Genomic DNA, 19,121 nt, shown 5'->3' with positions numbered 1-19,121 from the left:
ATAATTTGGAGTGGACTTCTCTGGATCTGCTCATGTTGAATTGGGCTGATACAAATTGGGCCAAATTCATAATTCTTTCTATTTCGAGCGGTCAATATTGATTTGACACCCGTATTTTCTTCAATCGACATTAAAACTTTTACGAATTAATATATATCGTTAGAAAGATCTTAAGAAGGTCTTCCCAATGATACTAAAACACCATATACACGGCGATAAGATGGTTGAAAATAGGGGTGTTTATCATATTTTTCACAAATCTTGTCTCTTGCAATCTCTCTCTATCGAAAATATGATTTTCCATAAATTTTAACCTGGTGAGAAAATATATTTATATCATGCTCCGATATTAATGAAGGAAGAACTTGGAAATATACACATAATTAAACAAAACATGTCTACATCAGTTATTCTATGACCGTTTGTATAATATTTGATTGTATCAAGAGTTTTTTTATATATATAAAAATCATGTGTGGTGTATTGTAAAATTTACGTAGCACGCACTCCATATTTCAAAAGATTGTGTTCAAACCCTATTCGATAGAATTTCACTGAATTTGTTATTATTATTCGTTAGAATGCCAAATATGGTGTCCAAAATACCTTTTTAAGTCCCTCTTTGTATAGTAAAAAATAATGTGATATTATGTCTTCTTTAACACCAATTTTATTAAAAGAGTTTCACATTTTAATTCCCACTCTATTAATTAAAGAGTTAAATAACACTTTGTTGTGTGTGTGTTAGAAAATATTCTCATTGTCTTCACAACTTTATCATGTTCATTCAATATTTACCAGTACAAAATATAGGTAGCAAGAGTTATTAAATAATTAAGGCAAACATTAAAGAGTCACACAAGCCAACTCCTAAAATTGATTTTTGTTGTTACAAATACACTCCACTACTCTCAATTGCATTAAACACACCTCTATCAATCACCAAATGACGTGTTATCGTGAATGAGATTAAATATAAAAAATTTTCGATAGAAAACATTTTTCATACGTAAACTTATGTTTTGCATATTAAAAAAATACCTTCATCAAGTTTTCATTATTCAATTAATTTTTTCATAATGATTTTATTACTAATTATATGCTAATATTCCAAATCCCAAAGTCTTAATTACTTTCCTTTTACGAACAAACAAGAAGATTAAAGCAACCACTTCCACATTAGATTATTCAAAAATATGAGACCCATAACTTTCATTTCTTTAAAAAGAGGAAAATGACAAATATATTTTTGAATTATCGTAAATAATATGTAAATATTATTTGTCATATTTTTAGGATATTGATATCTCTGTCGTCCATGAACTAGAGCATATATTCTCTTCATTCTAATTTCTAACGGAAGACTAAATATAGGAATACACGGCGCAATCTTATCCATCGATAAATGTCGGGTCAGTGGATAAGATTATGACACGTGTATGTCTGATAGTATAAAGGGTACATATGCTCTAGTTTTTGAATGTCGGGACAGCAATGTCCCTAAAATATGACAGAAGATATTTGAATACCATTTACGATTGTTCAAAGGTATATATATTTAGCTATAAAATTGATTCTTCGATAATTCATCTTTAAGTAAATTTGCAACGAATGTTATTGTTTAGCTATAAAATTGACAATTATCCATATCTTATACTGTATTTTGATTATCACATTATTTTACTATTAATATTGTTCTTTTCTCCATATTATCTTATATTGTATTTTGATTATCAAATTATTTTACTATTAATATTGTTCTTTTCTCGTAAGCGCTAGTAATTTCTCTCTTTACATAAAAAAAATTCTCTATATTATTTTAACCTATGCTTTTAAAATGCAGTAATGTAAAATACAAAAGAAGTTATATATATATATATAGAAAAAGATGGAAAACCTTACATTCCTATTTTTACTTTACTATTAGAAATAAAAGATTACAATTTTCACAGCATTTTTTTACCACCCATATATTCCTAAATATATATATTTTAAAAAAAAGACTGTGAAAACAACATTTTGCTATAAATAAAAATCCCCCGCCCCTAAAGTAAAATACAAGAAAATAAATATTTATGAAACCCAAAAAATAATTATGGGTCTCATATCTTCATTTAGAGTTCACAAATCTTAATAATTTTATATTTATCATAAAAAGATATTTAATTTACATAAATTATTCGTAATTAAGTAACTTAAAAGAATTTAATTTCTTAATCATAACCTTCAGAACATATGATTAGAAATTTTAGCACTTTTAAATTACTAAATTATATATTAATAATTTATGTAGATTGAATAATTTTTTTAAAAATAAATGCAAAACTAAATAAACTTACCGATTTAATCAATTCTTAATTCTAGCTTCACCTTAAATTGTCAGTATTATATTCATGTTAAACACGTGATCACCACCCTCCTCTACCGCCATTATCACCGCCGCTCTATAAGAACGGCGACTCAGCTCCGGTGACTCCGGGATTGACGGAGAAAACACAGTGCCAGATCTCCGTAAAAGCTCTAACAATAATTCCATGGTAATACGGAGAATTCAGCTGCAAAAAACAGTTGAGAAGTTCTCTTAATTCGTCTTTAGAGTAAATCTCCTTTTCAAGTATCATTTGCAGCATTGACTGCCGGAAATCTATGTAAGGATCGTCGGAATCTTTCTCGACGGCGACACTCTCGCCGCCGATTCTACCGAATCCTTGAACAGCTCGTTCAGCGTCGGAGGAGTAGTGTGCCGGAGACGGAGACGGAGTTGGAGATGGAGAAAAAGTGGTTGCGGTTGTGATCGGAGAATTAGAGAAAGAGTACTTATTATTGGGGGTTTTGTGATGGTTGAAGACGGCGGTGGTGTCGGCGGAGTGGTGGCGGCGGGGTTTAGGGTGGAAAATGCTGGAAAATTTGGGCCGGATACAACTGCTACTGCAGCCCAATTTTACTGTAACGTTGCGTAAAATAACCCTTTTTTTGGTTGTTGACATTGCAGAATTAGCCAGAAATTTTGCAGAGCTTTTTTTTATATGAATTTGTTTTTTTTAAGGTAAGGTATAATAGTGAATAGTTTCACTGAAATTGGTAAGTGATGGAACATATAAATTCTACATGTCAACTGAAAAAACTGCATTAAATAATATCTTTATCTACCTTATCGGAATATGCTCAATTTAATTTATGTGACGATATTTGATTAAAGTAATAAAATTTTAAAAATATTTTTATCTAGTACGATTTACATCTCTTATGTAATTTACCGACTATTACACGAGGAATTTACATCCCCTATATGGTTTGCAGATTATTACACTGTGAGTTGTGACAGAGGCGACGAGTTATCCTAGGATCTTAAAAAAATATGATAGAGTGAGAAATTTAAAATTAACTTATTTTTAAATAAGAAATTCATTTACTAGCTTTGATAAAGAGACATGTAATTACTTTTGTAAATAATAATCTGCTTATATTAAGTACTACTGATAATTTTTACATGAACGATGCAGTACACAGCTTAAACCTAAAATTAATTTAATTTAGATAACACATATGATGCATTTATTTACTTTGCAAACAATTTTGAAAATAATTTTTCTTAGTATTCTCTATTGCTACTCTAACAGCCTCTCTTTTTTTTATTCTTTCCACTACTCTAAATAGACAAGTTGCCTAATTAAAATTAATTAATAACAACTATATTGGTGACTAATAATTAATGATGACAGCCATGAATATTATGGTCCCTATTCTTTTTGTTAAGGAAACCTTAATTACCTCCTTTAGTTTGAAATCGACAAATTAAACATAAAAATAATATTTTTTTCGTTCACTTTTAGTTGTCATAGTTTTCTTTTTAGATATACTTTGTTCGTTCACTTTAAAAATAAAAATATAATTAACATGACTTTCGAAAAATGCAACATTTCAATTATGTAGTGGAGCACAAAAGTCATATTAGAAGAAAATAATATATACACATATGAACAAGAAAACCTGCCCTTAACGGGATGGTACTTACTTTCATACAGGTGCTGCATGGCTGTCGTCAGCTCGGGAGGAGATTTCCATTGGACTAGTTAAAAGACTACACCGGGTTTACATAAGAAAAAGTTCACGTAGAGAAAAGAGATTAGACTAGTCATTGCACTAGTAGCATCTACGAGCCTCGGCTTACTTATATTTAGTTCTATAACTCCAAAATTGAGGGTCAATATCGACATATAGAGTGGATTGTACATCGTCAATTTCATGAATCTAACGATTGGTTTCAGTTCAAAGTTGACGGATAATTGATCATGTCCGTTGGTTTTTGGAACGAATTTAAAAAAATATTTTTTAAAAATGTAACTATTTGGGATTAAACTCAAATAATTTTTGTGGATAATCTTATCACTCGTCCACACATTTTCTTTGATAGAAATATTTTTATCATTTTTAATTTTACTTTTCAACTATAATTTCTCACTTCAAAAAATAAATTATTAATTTTTTCTTTTATATCGATAGAACTACAATCGAAAAAAGCTAATTCAAGAACATAACTTCTCTCAATTATATCACTTGTGAAGTAATGAAAAGTACCTACCCTATCATCATAAATATAACTCATGCTTAGTAACATGATAAAATAATTATCAACTTGTTATAATAAATTAAAATTAAACTAATAACTTTAATTAATTTAGATAAATATTGAATTTTTTTTTTCCAGTTTGTACCACCATATAGTATGTAGTACGTAGATATTAATTATCCAACAGATTTCATAAATGCAAAGACAAAAATGGAGCAATAGAAACATTTTAAGATCTAGGACATTATTATAATCATGAGAAAACTGTGTGTGGATAGGCAGTCCATGAAAACTCTGCAAAATCATAAATTTTATATTAATCGGTTTCGGTTTGATTTTATATAGTTTGATTTATTAATTTTTTGTTTTTAAATATGTTAAATTAATAAAAAAAAGTATCTTTTTTTGGTTTATTGATCTTAATCTTTAACAGTTCGATTTTCAGTTTGATCACTAAGACAATGCTTATAAATAAATATATAACTTCTCCAAAATTATGACGCGACGAGATAATAATATAACTTTGAAAATGCTCATAATATAGAAACAATAATAATTAACATGAAAAGAATTATACAAATGTAACTCAAGGAGAAATTAGGAATAAGTTCTTACTCTAGATTTTGAGTGTAACGTAAAGTTGTGAACTCAAAAGTTACTACGGTGAAACGTGAATCAAAAAGTAAAGGTTAAAAATAGGAACTAATAAAACATCGAGATTAATAGTTAATATATATGTACGAATAAAATAATACTATATTATTAATGAGTTATCAATTTGTTCATTATTAAAAATCAAAACCAAATTAATAACCTGATAACGTTTTTTTATAAATTAAAACCAATAAAAACTCGTTATTCCAATAATTTAATAGCAACACTTTTTTCAATTCAATTTATCGATCCGTCTTATTTTTCATAGCCCAACCAAAATTCCCCCAACAATTCTCCTCTGAAACTTCTCTCCACGTCTATAGTTATGTTTTTATTTTCTCCAAAAGTCCAAACTCAATTTTCTTCTAAAAAAAGAATTAAATTGTTTTAAATAAAATGAAAGTCAACTAAAAATTATTTTAATGACGAAAATACCCCTTCCACAAGATAAATTTAACTGTCTTTTGTGAATCCCAAAAAATCTTAACTTCCCTACTATTACGTGTAAAATAAAATACTATTACTCCTATTTTTAAGGCAAAATATTTTTTAAAAAAAATTCAAATTCCTCTCTTTTCTAACTTCTACAAACCGTTGTTACCCTTCACATAGTACTATTTCACTATCGTATTATTAAAATAAAAGAAATAGATTTCTCATGTGACTGTATATTTATTTTATTTCGAAAATTATAAAATTAATATTTTAAGAAAATTTATGTATAAATATTTTTGGGTAAATTCACCGTGTATATTACTTCAATTTTTCTCTCCAAATACTCGTATGATTAATTTAAAATTATATTTCATGACACTTGCATTTAATATGATGTTTTTTTTAAAAAAAATAATGTTTTAATTACGATGACCAAAAACACAAAGTAAGACTGCTTCTCACGTTTGTCAATAATTATAAGTAAACGAATTATTCTAATTTTACGTTTCCTATTAAATTAGTGTCTCTTTTTTTTAAAAAAATAATAATTTCCTGCCCTTTTTTCCCTCTCTCAAACTATATATTTTGGCAAATATTATGTTTTCGTAATTAATTCCTCTTTCATTATAGAAAACTGAAACAAAAATTGTTGAAATTTTGTTTAGATGGTCACTAAAAGATTTCAATTATTTGATTAAACACAAGGCATTTTGGAGTATAAGATGTTGGGAAACTTCATTACTAGCGTTTTAATGTAAGTTTTTTTTTTTTTTTAATTTTGTGATTTTTGTAAATTTTTTTTTACATATTTAGATGATTGAATTATTGTTTTTGTGGATTTTTGCAGATTGGTTCTTGGATATGCATATCCTGCTTTTGAATGTTTTAAAACAATTGAGAAGAACAAAGTGGAGATTCATGAACTTAGATTTTGGTGCCAATATTGGTAAAATTCTCTTATTTTTATCATCAAAAAGTTGATTTGTAATTTCTCTATATGGAGTAGTAGTGGATTTGAACAATTTAGAATTCGATGTTTGAGATATTGGATCATTAGTTATTTATCGAAAGTCTATCAAAAATAATATATAATTAAAATTATATTGATATATTATTGTCGTATATCATGAGTACAAACAAGAAGAATATGATAACGAAATGATTAAAGTTATTTATAGTAAAAGTACTTGATATATATTTTACGTTATTAAAAATGTAGTTTAACCTATTATATTAGGGTAGTTTAGTGTTATTTTCTCATTAATCATAGAGACTTTTCAATAATTACCTTATTAGACTAATCTACTAATGTTTCTTTACACAGTTGGTGAGTATAACTTGAACTATAATGAGATTCATTCATGATTTGGGGGCTTGAAGGCATTTAATACATCCTTAATAAATATAACTAAATAGAGGATTAAGTTTGTATGGGATTGGTTAAACAAGTCTAATTTCATGTGATATCTGTCATTTTTCATCAGTACAGATATCGAATAACTCTGTTCATCAAGACTATAATTCTATCAGAAGAATTCATCTAGTGTCTTCGAATTGTAGTCAATAATTGCAAAGAAAAAAATGTTTGTTTTCAGGATCATTGTTGGGGCTCTGAGAATCTTTGAAAGCTTTGGTGATTTGTTTTTGTCATGGTATGTTCACTTTGTTACTACATTTATAATATTTTACCAAAAATGATACTACCAATATATTAAATTGTTGTTGTTTTTTTAGGTTACCAATGTATGGTGAGGCAAAATTAGCACTTTTCATCTACTTATGGTATCCAAAAATAAAAGGCACATCACATATCTATGATACAATATTGAAGCCATTTGTTGCAAAGTATGAAACAGATATTGACAGGAGTTTAATGGAATTTAGAGCCAAGGCATGGGACTTAGCCATTTATTACTGGCAAAATTGTACAGAAATAGGTCAAGCAAAGTTCTTGCAAATGCTTGAGTATGTAGCTTCTCAATCTAAAAGAGGAACACTACACCCTAAATCCGAGGTAACGTTTACTTGACATGTATTATCAGTTACACAGTTAAACTAACTGAACTTCAATATGATCTAAACAAATGGTACTACTAAACGATATTAGTCAATTTTGACTTCTCTTGTCGATTAATTTAAAATTTTATTTATTTGCAGAAACAAGATGAGACAACACATCGTTCACCCTCACCGCTCGATGACAAAGATTTTTATGGTGCAAGGGCAAAATTAAGACGTTCCAACAAAGGGGACTAGTTAGCGAAATAGTGGCACAACAACGTAAACCTTTTTTTTTTTTTTGTATATTTTGTAAAAACAAATGTGAGCAAACTAATTTTTTAATGATTTCTTTTCTTTTTCTATTTTATTCAATTTTCTAGTTTTGACAGAATTATATAACAAATGGAATTCTTTTGGTTATTATATTATACTTTTACCGTTTCATTTAATACGATATTTTTTGAATTTTGAGATTTAAATAAGTCTATTATTAATCGTAGGTTTTTTTTAAAATTTTTTAATCATTTTAAATTATTAATTGTTATGATTTATATTATTTTTTATGTAGATTATAAAATATATAAATTTTAGTTTAAATTATTTATAAATTCCATATGCAAATTGTTTAAGGTGAGCTGGGAGTTTGTACAGGAGGCCCATACAATCAACTCTATTTTTCGAATTTACTCTTAGTGACTAAGCAAGACGTTATCTAACTAGACCAACAAATATAAATATTTAAGAATGTTCTATCGTTATTTTATTACATTTTACAAAAAAATCTACATCCATGTAATGAGAATGGAAGATATATCTATCATAATAACAAAATTAAACATCCTGAATAATCGACTCATTTATCAAATAAAATCTTACGAAATCTTCCTTCTTTTACCTTTACACAAGAAAGTAACTTATAAATCTTATTACGACCATTTCTCTTTGATTGTCCCCTAATTCCATGTATTCACGACTTAAGATTATGAAACCAATAGATGACATATTTATTCACCGATAAGAACATACAATACAACAAAAATAATTATTAGCGATATTTAATTCTTAATTGGTCCTAAATATGTATTTTTAGCGGTAATTGTCACTCTTTGTGTATGTTCCTAAAGTCTTTAGCGACATTAGTTCTAATGACACTTAACTAACACTGGTAAAAACTTAAGCGCTCTTTATTAATGTCAATATTTAATGTCGCTAAAAGTTATTTTGTTATAGTGATAATAGATTAATAAATATTGATTCGATTCTAGATTAAGGTTTCGTCTTAATTAAAAATCTTTTCATGTTCAATGTAAATATTTTAATGTGAATTTCGATATAAATATCAAGCACGGAATAGAAAACCGAAAAAAGCCCCTTAACCATAGACCAAAGGCCAAAATCCTTCCACAACATATGAATCAACTTATCCACCAAACCCTACACTTAACCATTTCTCCACCTTTAACACTCCAAATTCAGTAGATAAGGCCAAATTCTTGTGGAGCTACCCTATCTTTATCAGATACCCTTTTCTCTACTCTCCATTCACTACTCATAGAGCCTATTTTCACTCTTTCCAATGGCTTGCTCTGCTTCTTCTTCAACTGCTCTGCTTTCTTACACTTCTAGAGCTTCTATTTCACCTAAATCACACATTTCTCAATCAATTTCTGTTCCTTCTGCTTTTAATGGACTTCGTAATTGTAAACCCTTTGTTTCTCGTGTAGCTCGTTCAATCTCTACTCGTGTTGCTCAATCAGAACGCCGTCGTTTTGCTGTCTGTGCCTCTGTAAGTTTTTCTAGGACCCCTTTTTTTTTTGCTTGGTTTTATTGCATTATGAGTTGATTTTCTAAAACTATGAATGTTTTTGGATAAAGGGTTTACTTTAATTCTGGGGAAAGTTTGTTTCTTTACACATTTTTTGAAGGAGTTCGTAATTAAACACTTTTTTCGGAATCTTAGTAGGTCAGTTGGTTAGTTGGGGGTTTGATTTTCGCTTCCCCTGGCCCCTATATATAATTTAAAGAAACACTTGTCTGTTCAATTTATCACATCCATTTGTGAAACTATCATCATTTTGTTATTACTGCATTTGTGTTTTGCACTTGAATTTGGAAGCTCAATGTTGTTAGTTTGAATGGAAAGACACCGTGTACATTGGCCTGAGGCTTTCAGGCTTTAGCATTGTTTTTAGCATACTTTATACTTTGAATTGTAAGGCAGTGTAAATTGTATTTATGGACTTGTCTTGAGAGAATGGGAATTAAAATTTATATGTTCAGTTGTATCTAAGTTGGTATTGGTAGAGTGGTAAACTGGAGTTCATATCTAGGATTAACTATAATGGTATGTTGTGTGCTTTGTAATAGTGGTTTTTAATTAGAACTAATGACCACCCAATGTATAGGATAACAAGTATTGAGCTTGACTATCTAGTAGATATTAGACTACGTATAAACCAGTCAACTTAGTTTCTGTAGAGAGACCAGAAGTTGCAAAAGAAGACCAAGTAAAATTAAAAGGATTTTTTTTCTCGAGTTCTTAATAGTTTCAAGAACTTACGTTTTCTTTTACCTCAAGATTCTCTGTGGTGGTTGTGCTTCTTTTTAGATCAGGATTCAGCTATCTAATGTTGTTTCATGTATGTTTTCATATATAGAGTGAACTCCCACTTGTTGGAAATCAAGCACCAGACTTTGAGGCTGAAGCTGTTTTTGATCAAGAATTCATCAAGGTAATATGTTTGTGTTATTATTACTTACCTGTTATTGGATAAAAAATGCTTAATTCCATTCAAAAAGTTTGCTTAGTTTTAGATGTCCGAACATGAATAATATATTTATTTATCTGTATACAGATTTAACTTATGACTCTATAGTCTATACAATAAAATCATAAATATATGATATTATCACTGTATGTTTAACCCATTAACAACTTGGTTTGTATTTTTTTCCTTTTTTTCTGAATTATGCTTTAGTTTTCATTAAAATCATAAGAATAACAGATTTACGGTTTAAAGGTGAAAGGTCCTGAATGAAATATGAATATATTTAAATTAGAGTAGTTTCGTCTTTTTTCCTACTGTTTTTTCGGCTCACTAGTTGCTATATTTATCTAGAGTTTTGTTGGAAGAATGCAGAGTAAAGGATGTAAACGTAATATTTAAAACCAAATAGGAGGTTAGTGTTGCAAGCCTAAGTATCCAGGAGGTTCCTCTAATAAGAGAAAAAAATAAACATTCGTCAATCAGTCAAATCTCATTTCTAAAATACTCTGTGTCTGCTAAGTTGCATTACCTTGTCGCTAAGAATAACCACCATTGGTAAATTAGAAATCCTGAGGGAGTGTACATTGTTGGCTAACTCATCTGGTTGCAGTTGGTGACGGAAATGAGGACATAGTAAGACAGTGTGTCTACCACCTCAATATGCAACGTTTCCTGCTGATCTTACTTTCACTTCTGGATCTTTTTAGGAACTATTTGACATTTGCACAATTAATTGAATTTTATAAATTGTATCTGCTGTTTGCAATTACAATAATCCTTTTTTATCCAGGTTAAATTGTCTGAGTACATCGGGAAGAAATACGTGATTCTCTTTTTCTACCCGCTGGACTTCACATTTGTTTGCCCTACAGGTTGGTTTGTCCCTGAAATTTCTCTGCTGCCAATTTCAGTTCCTATTAGTTTTCACCGACAATTTAGGTTGCAGAATGTGTTGTTTTAATGTAATATCTTTTTCTGTTACTGTAGAGATCACTGCTTTCAGTGACCGTTATGAAGAATTTGAAAAGGTGAACACAGAAATATTGGGTGTTTCTGTAGACAGTGTGGTAAGTATTCTTTGCTTCAATTTTCTATTATGAAGTTATTAATATATCAGCTTGTATGTGTGTGCTCAGTTCTTTCAGTTTGTGCATTTCATATGCTTACTTCAGTATAATGTGATAGTTTAATTTTATTTCTTCAATTTGCCTATGAAGGGTTAGTTTAACCTAAATGGTTTGTAAGATCTTTAAGATGCCCATATTCCTTCGGGGGGATAATTGGGGCGTGGACACAAGGGCTTTGTGATGTTGCATTTGTGCTGCTAACTAGTATGCCTCTTTCACTTGTTCGCAACTCTGTGTATCTTTGTTGTATGGCTTTAAGCCGAAGACTTTAACATCTAATTTGTCTGCATAGACATGAGCAAGGGTTCCTCATCACTTTTTCTTTCGCTTCACAGGAGTGAGAGGATGGGTTGAGGTTGGTTAGGAGTGGATCTAGGAGACGTTAAAACAAAATTCATTACCTTAAGAAAGATGTGGTAATATTTGGTGAAAGAATCTCTTTTCCGGATATAAAGGAGGAATTTTCCCCGTAAAATAAGAAAACTGTAAAGTAAACAATTGGACACACCGAGCCAAGTTGGTAGTTCAGCTCAACTCATCAGATTCAAACAAGTTTGGCTCAATTCCCTGAAGTTTGGATTAGTTTACCTGGAGAAAAGTTATGTATGCTTAGTTAGAAAAACCCTTGGCCAAGCAAGACCGCAAGACCCCATTTCTCAGTGTTGAACCCTTGACCGCTGCTTGTTGGGTTCACCTTTCCAACACCTTAATCTTTGGACTGAAGGGATATTATTGCGGATAGGTTGAATTTTCTTAGCCTTTTCCATTTCTTCAGCGGCAGTCACTGAAATAGCTTATGACTTATGAGAAACTCTTGTACAATGAAATTTATATATACTCCAAAAAGGTGTTTGACAAGAAATAGTGTGCAGGTTCTTTTGGGAGTAGATGATACATTTCTTTTTCCTTTTGTCCCTTTTGTTCTTTAATTTTAAGCTCCCAACTTGTAAAATGTAAAATTGTGGAGTTATTTGCAATTATTCAATCGTAATATCCAATGATCTTTGTCGCTAGTCTCTTGAGTACCTGTTTGATCTTTTATTATTGATTTCATGCTTGCAGTTCTCCCACCTTGCATGGGTCCAAACTGAGAGAAAGTCCGGTGGTCTAGGTGATCTGAATTATCCATTGATTTCTGACGTAACCAAGTCAATTTCAAAAGCATACAATGTACTGATCCCTGACCAGGTATGTCGTTCTAAGAGTTCCTCGTAATTGGTTCGACCTCCCCAAAGAGGGAGGAAATAACGTCTCATTTCAGATGGTGTTTTCTCGTGGCTTACACATTCTAGTGCTAAATGGAATCAGCTACCTATGCTTTTTTCAGGGGATTGCATTGAGAGGACTTTTCATCATTGACAAGGAAGGAGTTATTCAACATTCAACCATTAACAATCTTGGAATTGGTAGAAGCGTCGATGAAACATTGAGAACTCTTCAGGTATAAATCGACCATTTTGCCCGTACACATTTCAGCCTCGTAGTGATTTGCTTATAATTGCTTTGGGTGCGGAAAAAACAGGCGTTGCAATACGTTCAGGAGAACCCAGACGAAGTGTGCCCAGCCGGATGGAAGCCCGGGGAGAAATCCATGAAGCCTGACCCCAAGGGCAGCAAAGAGTACTTTGCATCCATATAAGAAGATGAATTACATTGCTTTTTTATCTAATTTGTTGTTTACAGGAACTGGAGGGAAAGAACAGTTTTCTGCAACATTTTTTTTTAAGGTACTGATCGACTTTTTCGCATTTTTTTTGAGAATAAATATGTATTCTGCCTAATGATTCAATCATGCATTAAATTAAAACGAAGACAATGTTTTTATACGAGCAGACATACCAAGGTAAAAGTTCAGATATTCAATCAACCATTATCGGAATAACTAAAGCACATATATTATATAGAATTACACTACTTGGTAAACATGCACAAAAAGCATAGTGCCTTGAACAAAATGAACCTTCATCAGATCCACAAAAACTTTATATTCCTTTTAAAGCATAATGCCCTAAGCTATTTGGACATCCACAATTCCACAAAAAACTGATGCTATATTTTTTTTTTCCCTTCCATACTTGTATACTGAAATTTTCTAAATCCCAAAACCATATACTATAATAAAAAAAGTAACATTTTTTTTTCATGTAGGAACAGTAGATTCAGGTGCATAATTGTATCTTTGAATTTCATCCTCCCATATCAACTTCGATATTATTTCATCCTTCTCTGGTACATGTTCCTGTAACAAAACGAGAAAAAAAAATAATCAACAAAAGTATATCAACCCGTAGAATATACTAGGTATGTTGTTGTTATCGTTTATTCAAAGATATGATATTTAATAACGAGCGCAGTTTCAGTAATCATTATGCCAAAATAGTATAATAGCAAGTTAGTAGTTCAAGTTGGACTTTACAAAGAAGCTAAACTAGTTTTATAATGAATTAAGAATGCTACACAACTTACAATATTAATTTAACTAAATAAAACTATATAGTATAAACAATGTGAATAGATATATATATATATACATACCTCAAGTTCTCTGATCAACTCTTTGGCTGTTGGAGCAGACACGATTATTCGACGTGCAATAGGAGAGATAAAGCCTTCATCAACAGCCTTATCGATAAAAGACAATAACGAATTATAGTAACCTTCAACATTCAACAACCCCACCTGCATCGTTAAGATTATATGAAAATATCATCGATGAAACGGTGTTTAATTACATACGAAAAGAATCATTATTCTACTGCTTAAGAAGCATTTTCTTGCCATTCAAACAGGATTATGAAGAATGACAAATGATTAGGACGTGCAAATCTCTTGTATAATCTTTCCATGTGAACTTAAGACTAATAAAAAACCACGTGCTTCGATACCATTGTTGACTTGAAATGCAGAATCTCAGCAGGATTAAAATAAGGTTATGTCGTGAAAAAGGTAACACAAGTCGAAAAGAAAGGGCAAAATGGTAAGCACTTGTAGCTAAAAAGCTTTGTACCAATACAGGTGTGACAACATCTGTGAAGAGTTCAAGCTACATTTTTTGGCTAGACGAGCGTTTTGCACAGCAAAACTAAGCCTTATAGGTCATCAGAGAATGATGACATACAGTAAAAAGGTTAAAAATTCAAGCAACGACTATCTTCACCAGAAAGTTTCATTGATTTCTTTGCATTCCAAGGGAAGATATTCTATGTCAAAACTTAAAAAACTAATTTATCGTACTTTTTACTTGAGAGTATATGCTTATCATAGGTGCTTCCATTGGAATGTTTCATTTTAGACCTACCACCACTACTAAATGTAACGTAAAGTAATCTGAACAAAAATGTAGAATGCTTACTGGTTTCTGATGGATCCCAAGCTGAGCCCATGTGATGACTTCGAGAAGTTCTTCAAGAGTACCATAGCCACCTACAAAATGAAGCACAACGACGATTCATTATACTGATGTCACAAAAGTATACGACACAATCACTGCACCAACAACAAATAAGGGTAAAGGCATAAATTTACCGGGGAGGGCGATGAAGGCGTCAGCTTGACGGGCCATTTCAGCTTTCCTTTGATGCATACCAGACACTGCTCTCAATTCTCCAATAGTTTCTCCAGTTAACTGTTAACAACATTTAGGGCCACATATAGATTTAGCATGCTTATACAAGAAATTAACTCAGTAGAAAACGATTTTCGAAGTTTGTAGTGAACAGTACCTCTCTAGGCATGAGTGTCTTCGGAATCACTCTGCTATAGAAAACCCAGAATTAATAAATCAGCAAAACAGATAACATGTATAGTAGCGCATTTATAACCGTTTAATCGCCCAAAAAGTATGTCTCTGTACTGTACTGTGCACTCTATGCTGAGATGTGTTGATCGGACACTCCAAAAATGTGGCTGCACCAGTGTTGGATCCTCCAAAAATGCATTACTTTTGGAGAATCACACATGCACTGGTCCGCGTTCCTGAAGAGTCCGAGCAACATATGTGCTCAATACTAAATTTCTTTTTACATGTATAGGAACTATTTGCTTGTTCAGACAACAAAAGTAAATAAAGTAACATTTGATCCCATGATGTCTGCCTTTTAGGTAGTCCTCATGAAAGCCATTTCATTGAGAACTGAGATACTTTCAATGTAAAAAGATCTCAACTTTAAAACACTACTCGGACTTATCAAAAATGTATTGACAGTTAACATGTCGAATCCTCCAAAAACAGTACAATCCTGGAGGATCCAACACAGGAGCGAAAATAGTCCAAACACTATGATTGAACAAACCAAGCGACAAACTAACTATTGCAGAAGCTAGTCCTTCCGCTTCAATTTGTTTGTCTTACTTATCTAGTTTCCGTTTGGCTTAAGACGTCAAGATTCAATTTTTTCTTTTCTTTTTTAAATTTCATGACAAGTCAAACCCAAACAAACAAATTGAAACGGAGAAAGTAAAACGCTTACCCTAGAACATGGCGACCGCCATCATGAACAGCCTGAGAAACAAGTCCCATCAACCCCACACTTCCGCCTCCATACACTAAATCAATCCTCCTCTCCACCTTCATCAAAACACACACACATCAAAATCACTAACAAAACTATTATCATAAATCCAAAAAAATAAATAAAAGTAAACTACTGCTCCTCAATTTCTCCAAAACTTAACATACTAGCAAAACATGCAATCATTAACAAGAAGAAATAAACATTATTATACTCAATATAAAATCCATTTTATAAAGACGTGCCAGAGAATGGTATTTTTAATATTTTCTTATGCATGTGGATATATTCATAAGAACTAAGCAAAATTTTTGAACACATTTGCAAAATGTCATGATAACAAGGTGGCACGTTCTGTTTCCTATGAAAAAACATGAATTTTTTTTTTCAAAAACTGAAATTCTTAACAAAATTTAATTAGATCATGCAAGAACACTGCTCAACTAATTACAGGCAGGCTACAGCTAGCAAAACAAAATAATTTTTTTTTATTATAAACACACAAAAATACCATTCTTTGATTCTCTTTCTCATGCCAAACATAAGGATTTTTCTTCTTATTTTACAATCACAATCATATACCAAACTAGAAAAAGTTTGGTTCTTTGAGCAAAGTAAATGTGAGAATCAACAAAACAAGAAAGAACAAACAGTACCAAAATGAAAAACAGCATACAGACTAAATAAAAGAAACTATAAAAATGGGTTCTTGATTTTAATTTTAGTTTTCTTATGAAACATTATAAAGATCTCTCTTATGTTAAAAAGTTGGAAACATACACCACCAAATGATATGGTGCAAACCTATATCGAATTTCGAGCCCTAAATATGAAAAAAAAAAAAATTCCATTGCAAACACTTTTACCCTAAATGGATTATATACGAAGTAAATTCAAAATAATCAAACTTTAATACGACTATTTAGCGAGTGATAAAAAACATAAAAACTGAAAAGATACATAAATGGGGCTTTAAAAAATCATGTTTTTCAATGAAAAGTACAAAACTTTTTGCATTCTCAGGTAAACAAGCTTAAAAATCAAATCTTTATTCATAAAAAGCACAAAACTTTCTGATTCTTGAAACTAAAAAATGAAAAAAACAAAAACAAAGAGGTTTAAAATAGTTACCAGTTCTTTGCCTAAATCAATAGCAGCTTCTTGATAACTAGTTTTTTTCCCAGAACTGCTACCACAAAACACACAAATTCTATTAAATTTTGAACTTTCAACTTTCTCCATTTTTTTTTGTTTTTGTTTTAAGAGAATGAGAAGAAAAGAGAAAGAAGTTGCAACTTCACTTTTTGGTCTTTACATGTAAATAGGACTACTTTATTTATAGACCCTTTGGTTAGCTATTAAGGGGTAATTTAAAAAATAAAATTATTTAATGATTTTTAATTACATACTATAATGACAAAATTAAAAAATTCTACAAAATAAAAGATACGACATCTGACCTCAGTCTTATTGTCACAATAATGATAAAATTAAATGTAATTTTATAAAATAGAGTCTGAAAAAGATATACGTAAGTTCAATCTTATTGTTATTTTAGATAAAAAGATTATTTCTAATTAATTTTTATTTATATTTCTTTTATTTATACTTTACGAGAAAATAATTGTTCGTTTTTATTTAATGATTTTATACCACATACAACAATCATATTTTTTTTAATAGATCTGAAGAATATATGATGACATTTTAGTGTTGTTCACACTTTTTATGGTTTTTGATTAATTTTGTAATTTTACCTTTTTGTTTCTAATTTTTTAAAAAATAATTACTAAATTATTTTAATAATTTTATATTACACATTATAACAACAAATTAAATATAATTCTATAAATGGAGTTCGAAAAAGTTACAATATCTTAACCATTATTCTCACTTTTATGGTAGAAACTAGAAAGATTATTCCTAATTAATTCACGTATCTTTGCTTTTTTTATTTGTATATATTGATAATTTGAACAAAGGTCATACGTGAGTCTATTTTATATTTATTTATTTCATTTTTTTAATCTATTAAAAAGGAATTATATTTTTACTTTTTAATTACTTTTTTATCGTAAATACTTTAAATCACAAAATTAAAAAATTATTGCATACTTTTTATATTTCTTTAATTTAGAATTATAAAAATTTTAAAACATTATACTTTAACATTTAATAATAAATTAAAATTGAACAAATAAATTAAAACAAAAATTACACACCTAAACATAAGAAAAGCTTACTTAAAAAAGTTTTGTTTATAAATATGTCTATATTGATGGAATCAATTAGTATATTCTTTTTGTCTTTTATCTTTACCTTCTCAACCAAGCAATTGACCATTTTAAATTATACAGGATAATATCCATTTTTATAAACTTTAATAGAAAAATATTTTATAAATCATAATCTTTTTTCCCCTTTTTTAGTTGATCTTCTTTTAATTAAATTTAAGACTAAAGATTTGACCTTCTAGATATCAAAATATATATGTGTCCATCAAAAAGATCCAAATATTATTTATAATATGAGAATCAATAGCTGATTCAAAAATTAATAATATACATTAATAACTAGAATTTTTTTACATATATTCAATTGATTTATTAATGCTAAGAAATATTATTAAATGTAAATGAATCTACTTTTATTGAAACTAAATATTTTATCAAAATATTTTCTTTTTTTTATACAAATACAAACACATAATTTGTCTTATGACGTTACGACTTACGTAGTTGGTTCTTTCTTAAAATTGCCCATTTTAACATGCTAATTTATATAAACAAAATATATATTAGTGAAGAGTTTACTACATACAACTAGCATTAAAAATAATTAGCACTTAATTAGCACAATTTTAATTATTTAATCTTTTTTTATTTTCTAATTAGCATGCAGCTCACATGTGAACCATATACGACCGCGTCATTTGCTTAATCTTGTTGGATTATAAAACTAATTATTTAATTATTTTAATTGATTCCTCTTTTATTTTGGTAAATTGTAGAGTAGTTTGGTGTAATAACAGGTCATGTATATAAATTTTTAAATA

General features: G+C 29.7%; 4 protein-coding genes across 4 annotated transcripts; 2 read left to right on the top strand and 2 right to left on the bottom strand.

Annotated features, from left to right (window-relative positions):
• Nucleotides 1–1,848: 1,848 nt before the first annotated feature.
• Nucleotides 1,849–3,186, bottom strand: LOC107001799 (transcription repressor OFP6-like). Its single transcript, XM_015199763.2, has one exon. The coding sequence runs from the start codon at nucleotides 2,985–2,987 to the stop codon at nucleotides 2,445–2,447; it is 543 nt and encodes a 180-aa protein (XP_015055249.1). The 5' UTR covers nucleotides 2,988–3,186; the 3' UTR covers nucleotides 1,849–2,444.
• Nucleotides 3,187–6,185: 2,999 nt separating this feature from the next.
• On the top strand, nucleotides 6,186–8,078 carry LOC107001965 (putative HVA22-like protein g). Its single transcript, XM_015199911.2, has 5 exons — nucleotides 6,186–6,413; nucleotides 6,507–6,605; nucleotides 7,255–7,311; nucleotides 7,394–7,673; nucleotides 7,817–8,078. Exons 1-5 carry the CDS (start codon nucleotides 6,382–6,384, stop codon nucleotides 7,913–7,915), a joined length of 567 nt encoding a protein of 188 aa, XP_015055397.1. The 5' UTR covers nucleotides 6,186–6,381; the 3' UTR covers nucleotides 7,916–8,078.
• A 1,002-nt stretch (nucleotides 8,079–9,080) lies between these two features.
• LOC107002298 (2-Cys peroxiredoxin BAS1, chloroplastic) lies at nucleotides 9,081–13,362 on the top strand. The gene is made up of 7 exons (XM_015200259.2): nucleotides 9,081–9,446; nucleotides 10,318–10,392; nucleotides 11,219–11,300; nucleotides 11,416–11,495; nucleotides 12,618–12,743; nucleotides 12,883–12,996; nucleotides 13,078–13,362. Exons 1-7 carry the CDS (start codon nucleotides 9,237–9,239, stop codon nucleotides 13,192–13,194), a joined length of 804 nt encoding a protein of 267 aa, XP_015055745.1. The 5' UTR covers nucleotides 9,081–9,236; the 3' UTR covers nucleotides 13,195–13,362.
• Nucleotides 13,363–13,405: 43 nt separating this feature from the next.
• LOC107002299 (cytokinin riboside 5'-monophosphate phosphoribohydrolase LOG7-like) lies at nucleotides 13,406–17,356 on the bottom strand. Its single transcript, XM_027912367.1, has 7 exons — nucleotides 17,198–17,356; nucleotides 16,025–16,122; nucleotides 15,278–15,308; nucleotides 15,081–15,180; nucleotides 14,908–14,978; nucleotides 14,091–14,234; nucleotides 13,406–13,794 (listed from the first exon to the last, which is right to left on the bottom strand). The coding sequence occupies exons 1-7, from the start codon at nucleotides 17,306–17,308 to the stop codon at nucleotides 13,696–13,698; spliced, it is 654 nt and encodes a 217-aa protein (XP_027768168.1). The 5' UTR covers nucleotides 17,309–17,356; the 3' UTR covers nucleotides 13,406–13,695.
• Nucleotides 17,357–19,121: the final 1,765 nt, after the last annotated feature.

This window comes from Solanum pennellii, chromosome 10 (genome assembly GCF_001406875.1).
Source record: "Solanum pennellii chromosome 10, SPENNV200".
Taxonomy (NCBI): domain Eukaryota; kingdom Viridiplantae; phylum Streptophyta; class Magnoliopsida; order Solanales; family Solanaceae; genus Solanum; species Solanum pennellii.
Note: the sequence above shows the minus strand (reverse complement) of the source record. Positions and strands in the feature narration are given on the sequence as shown.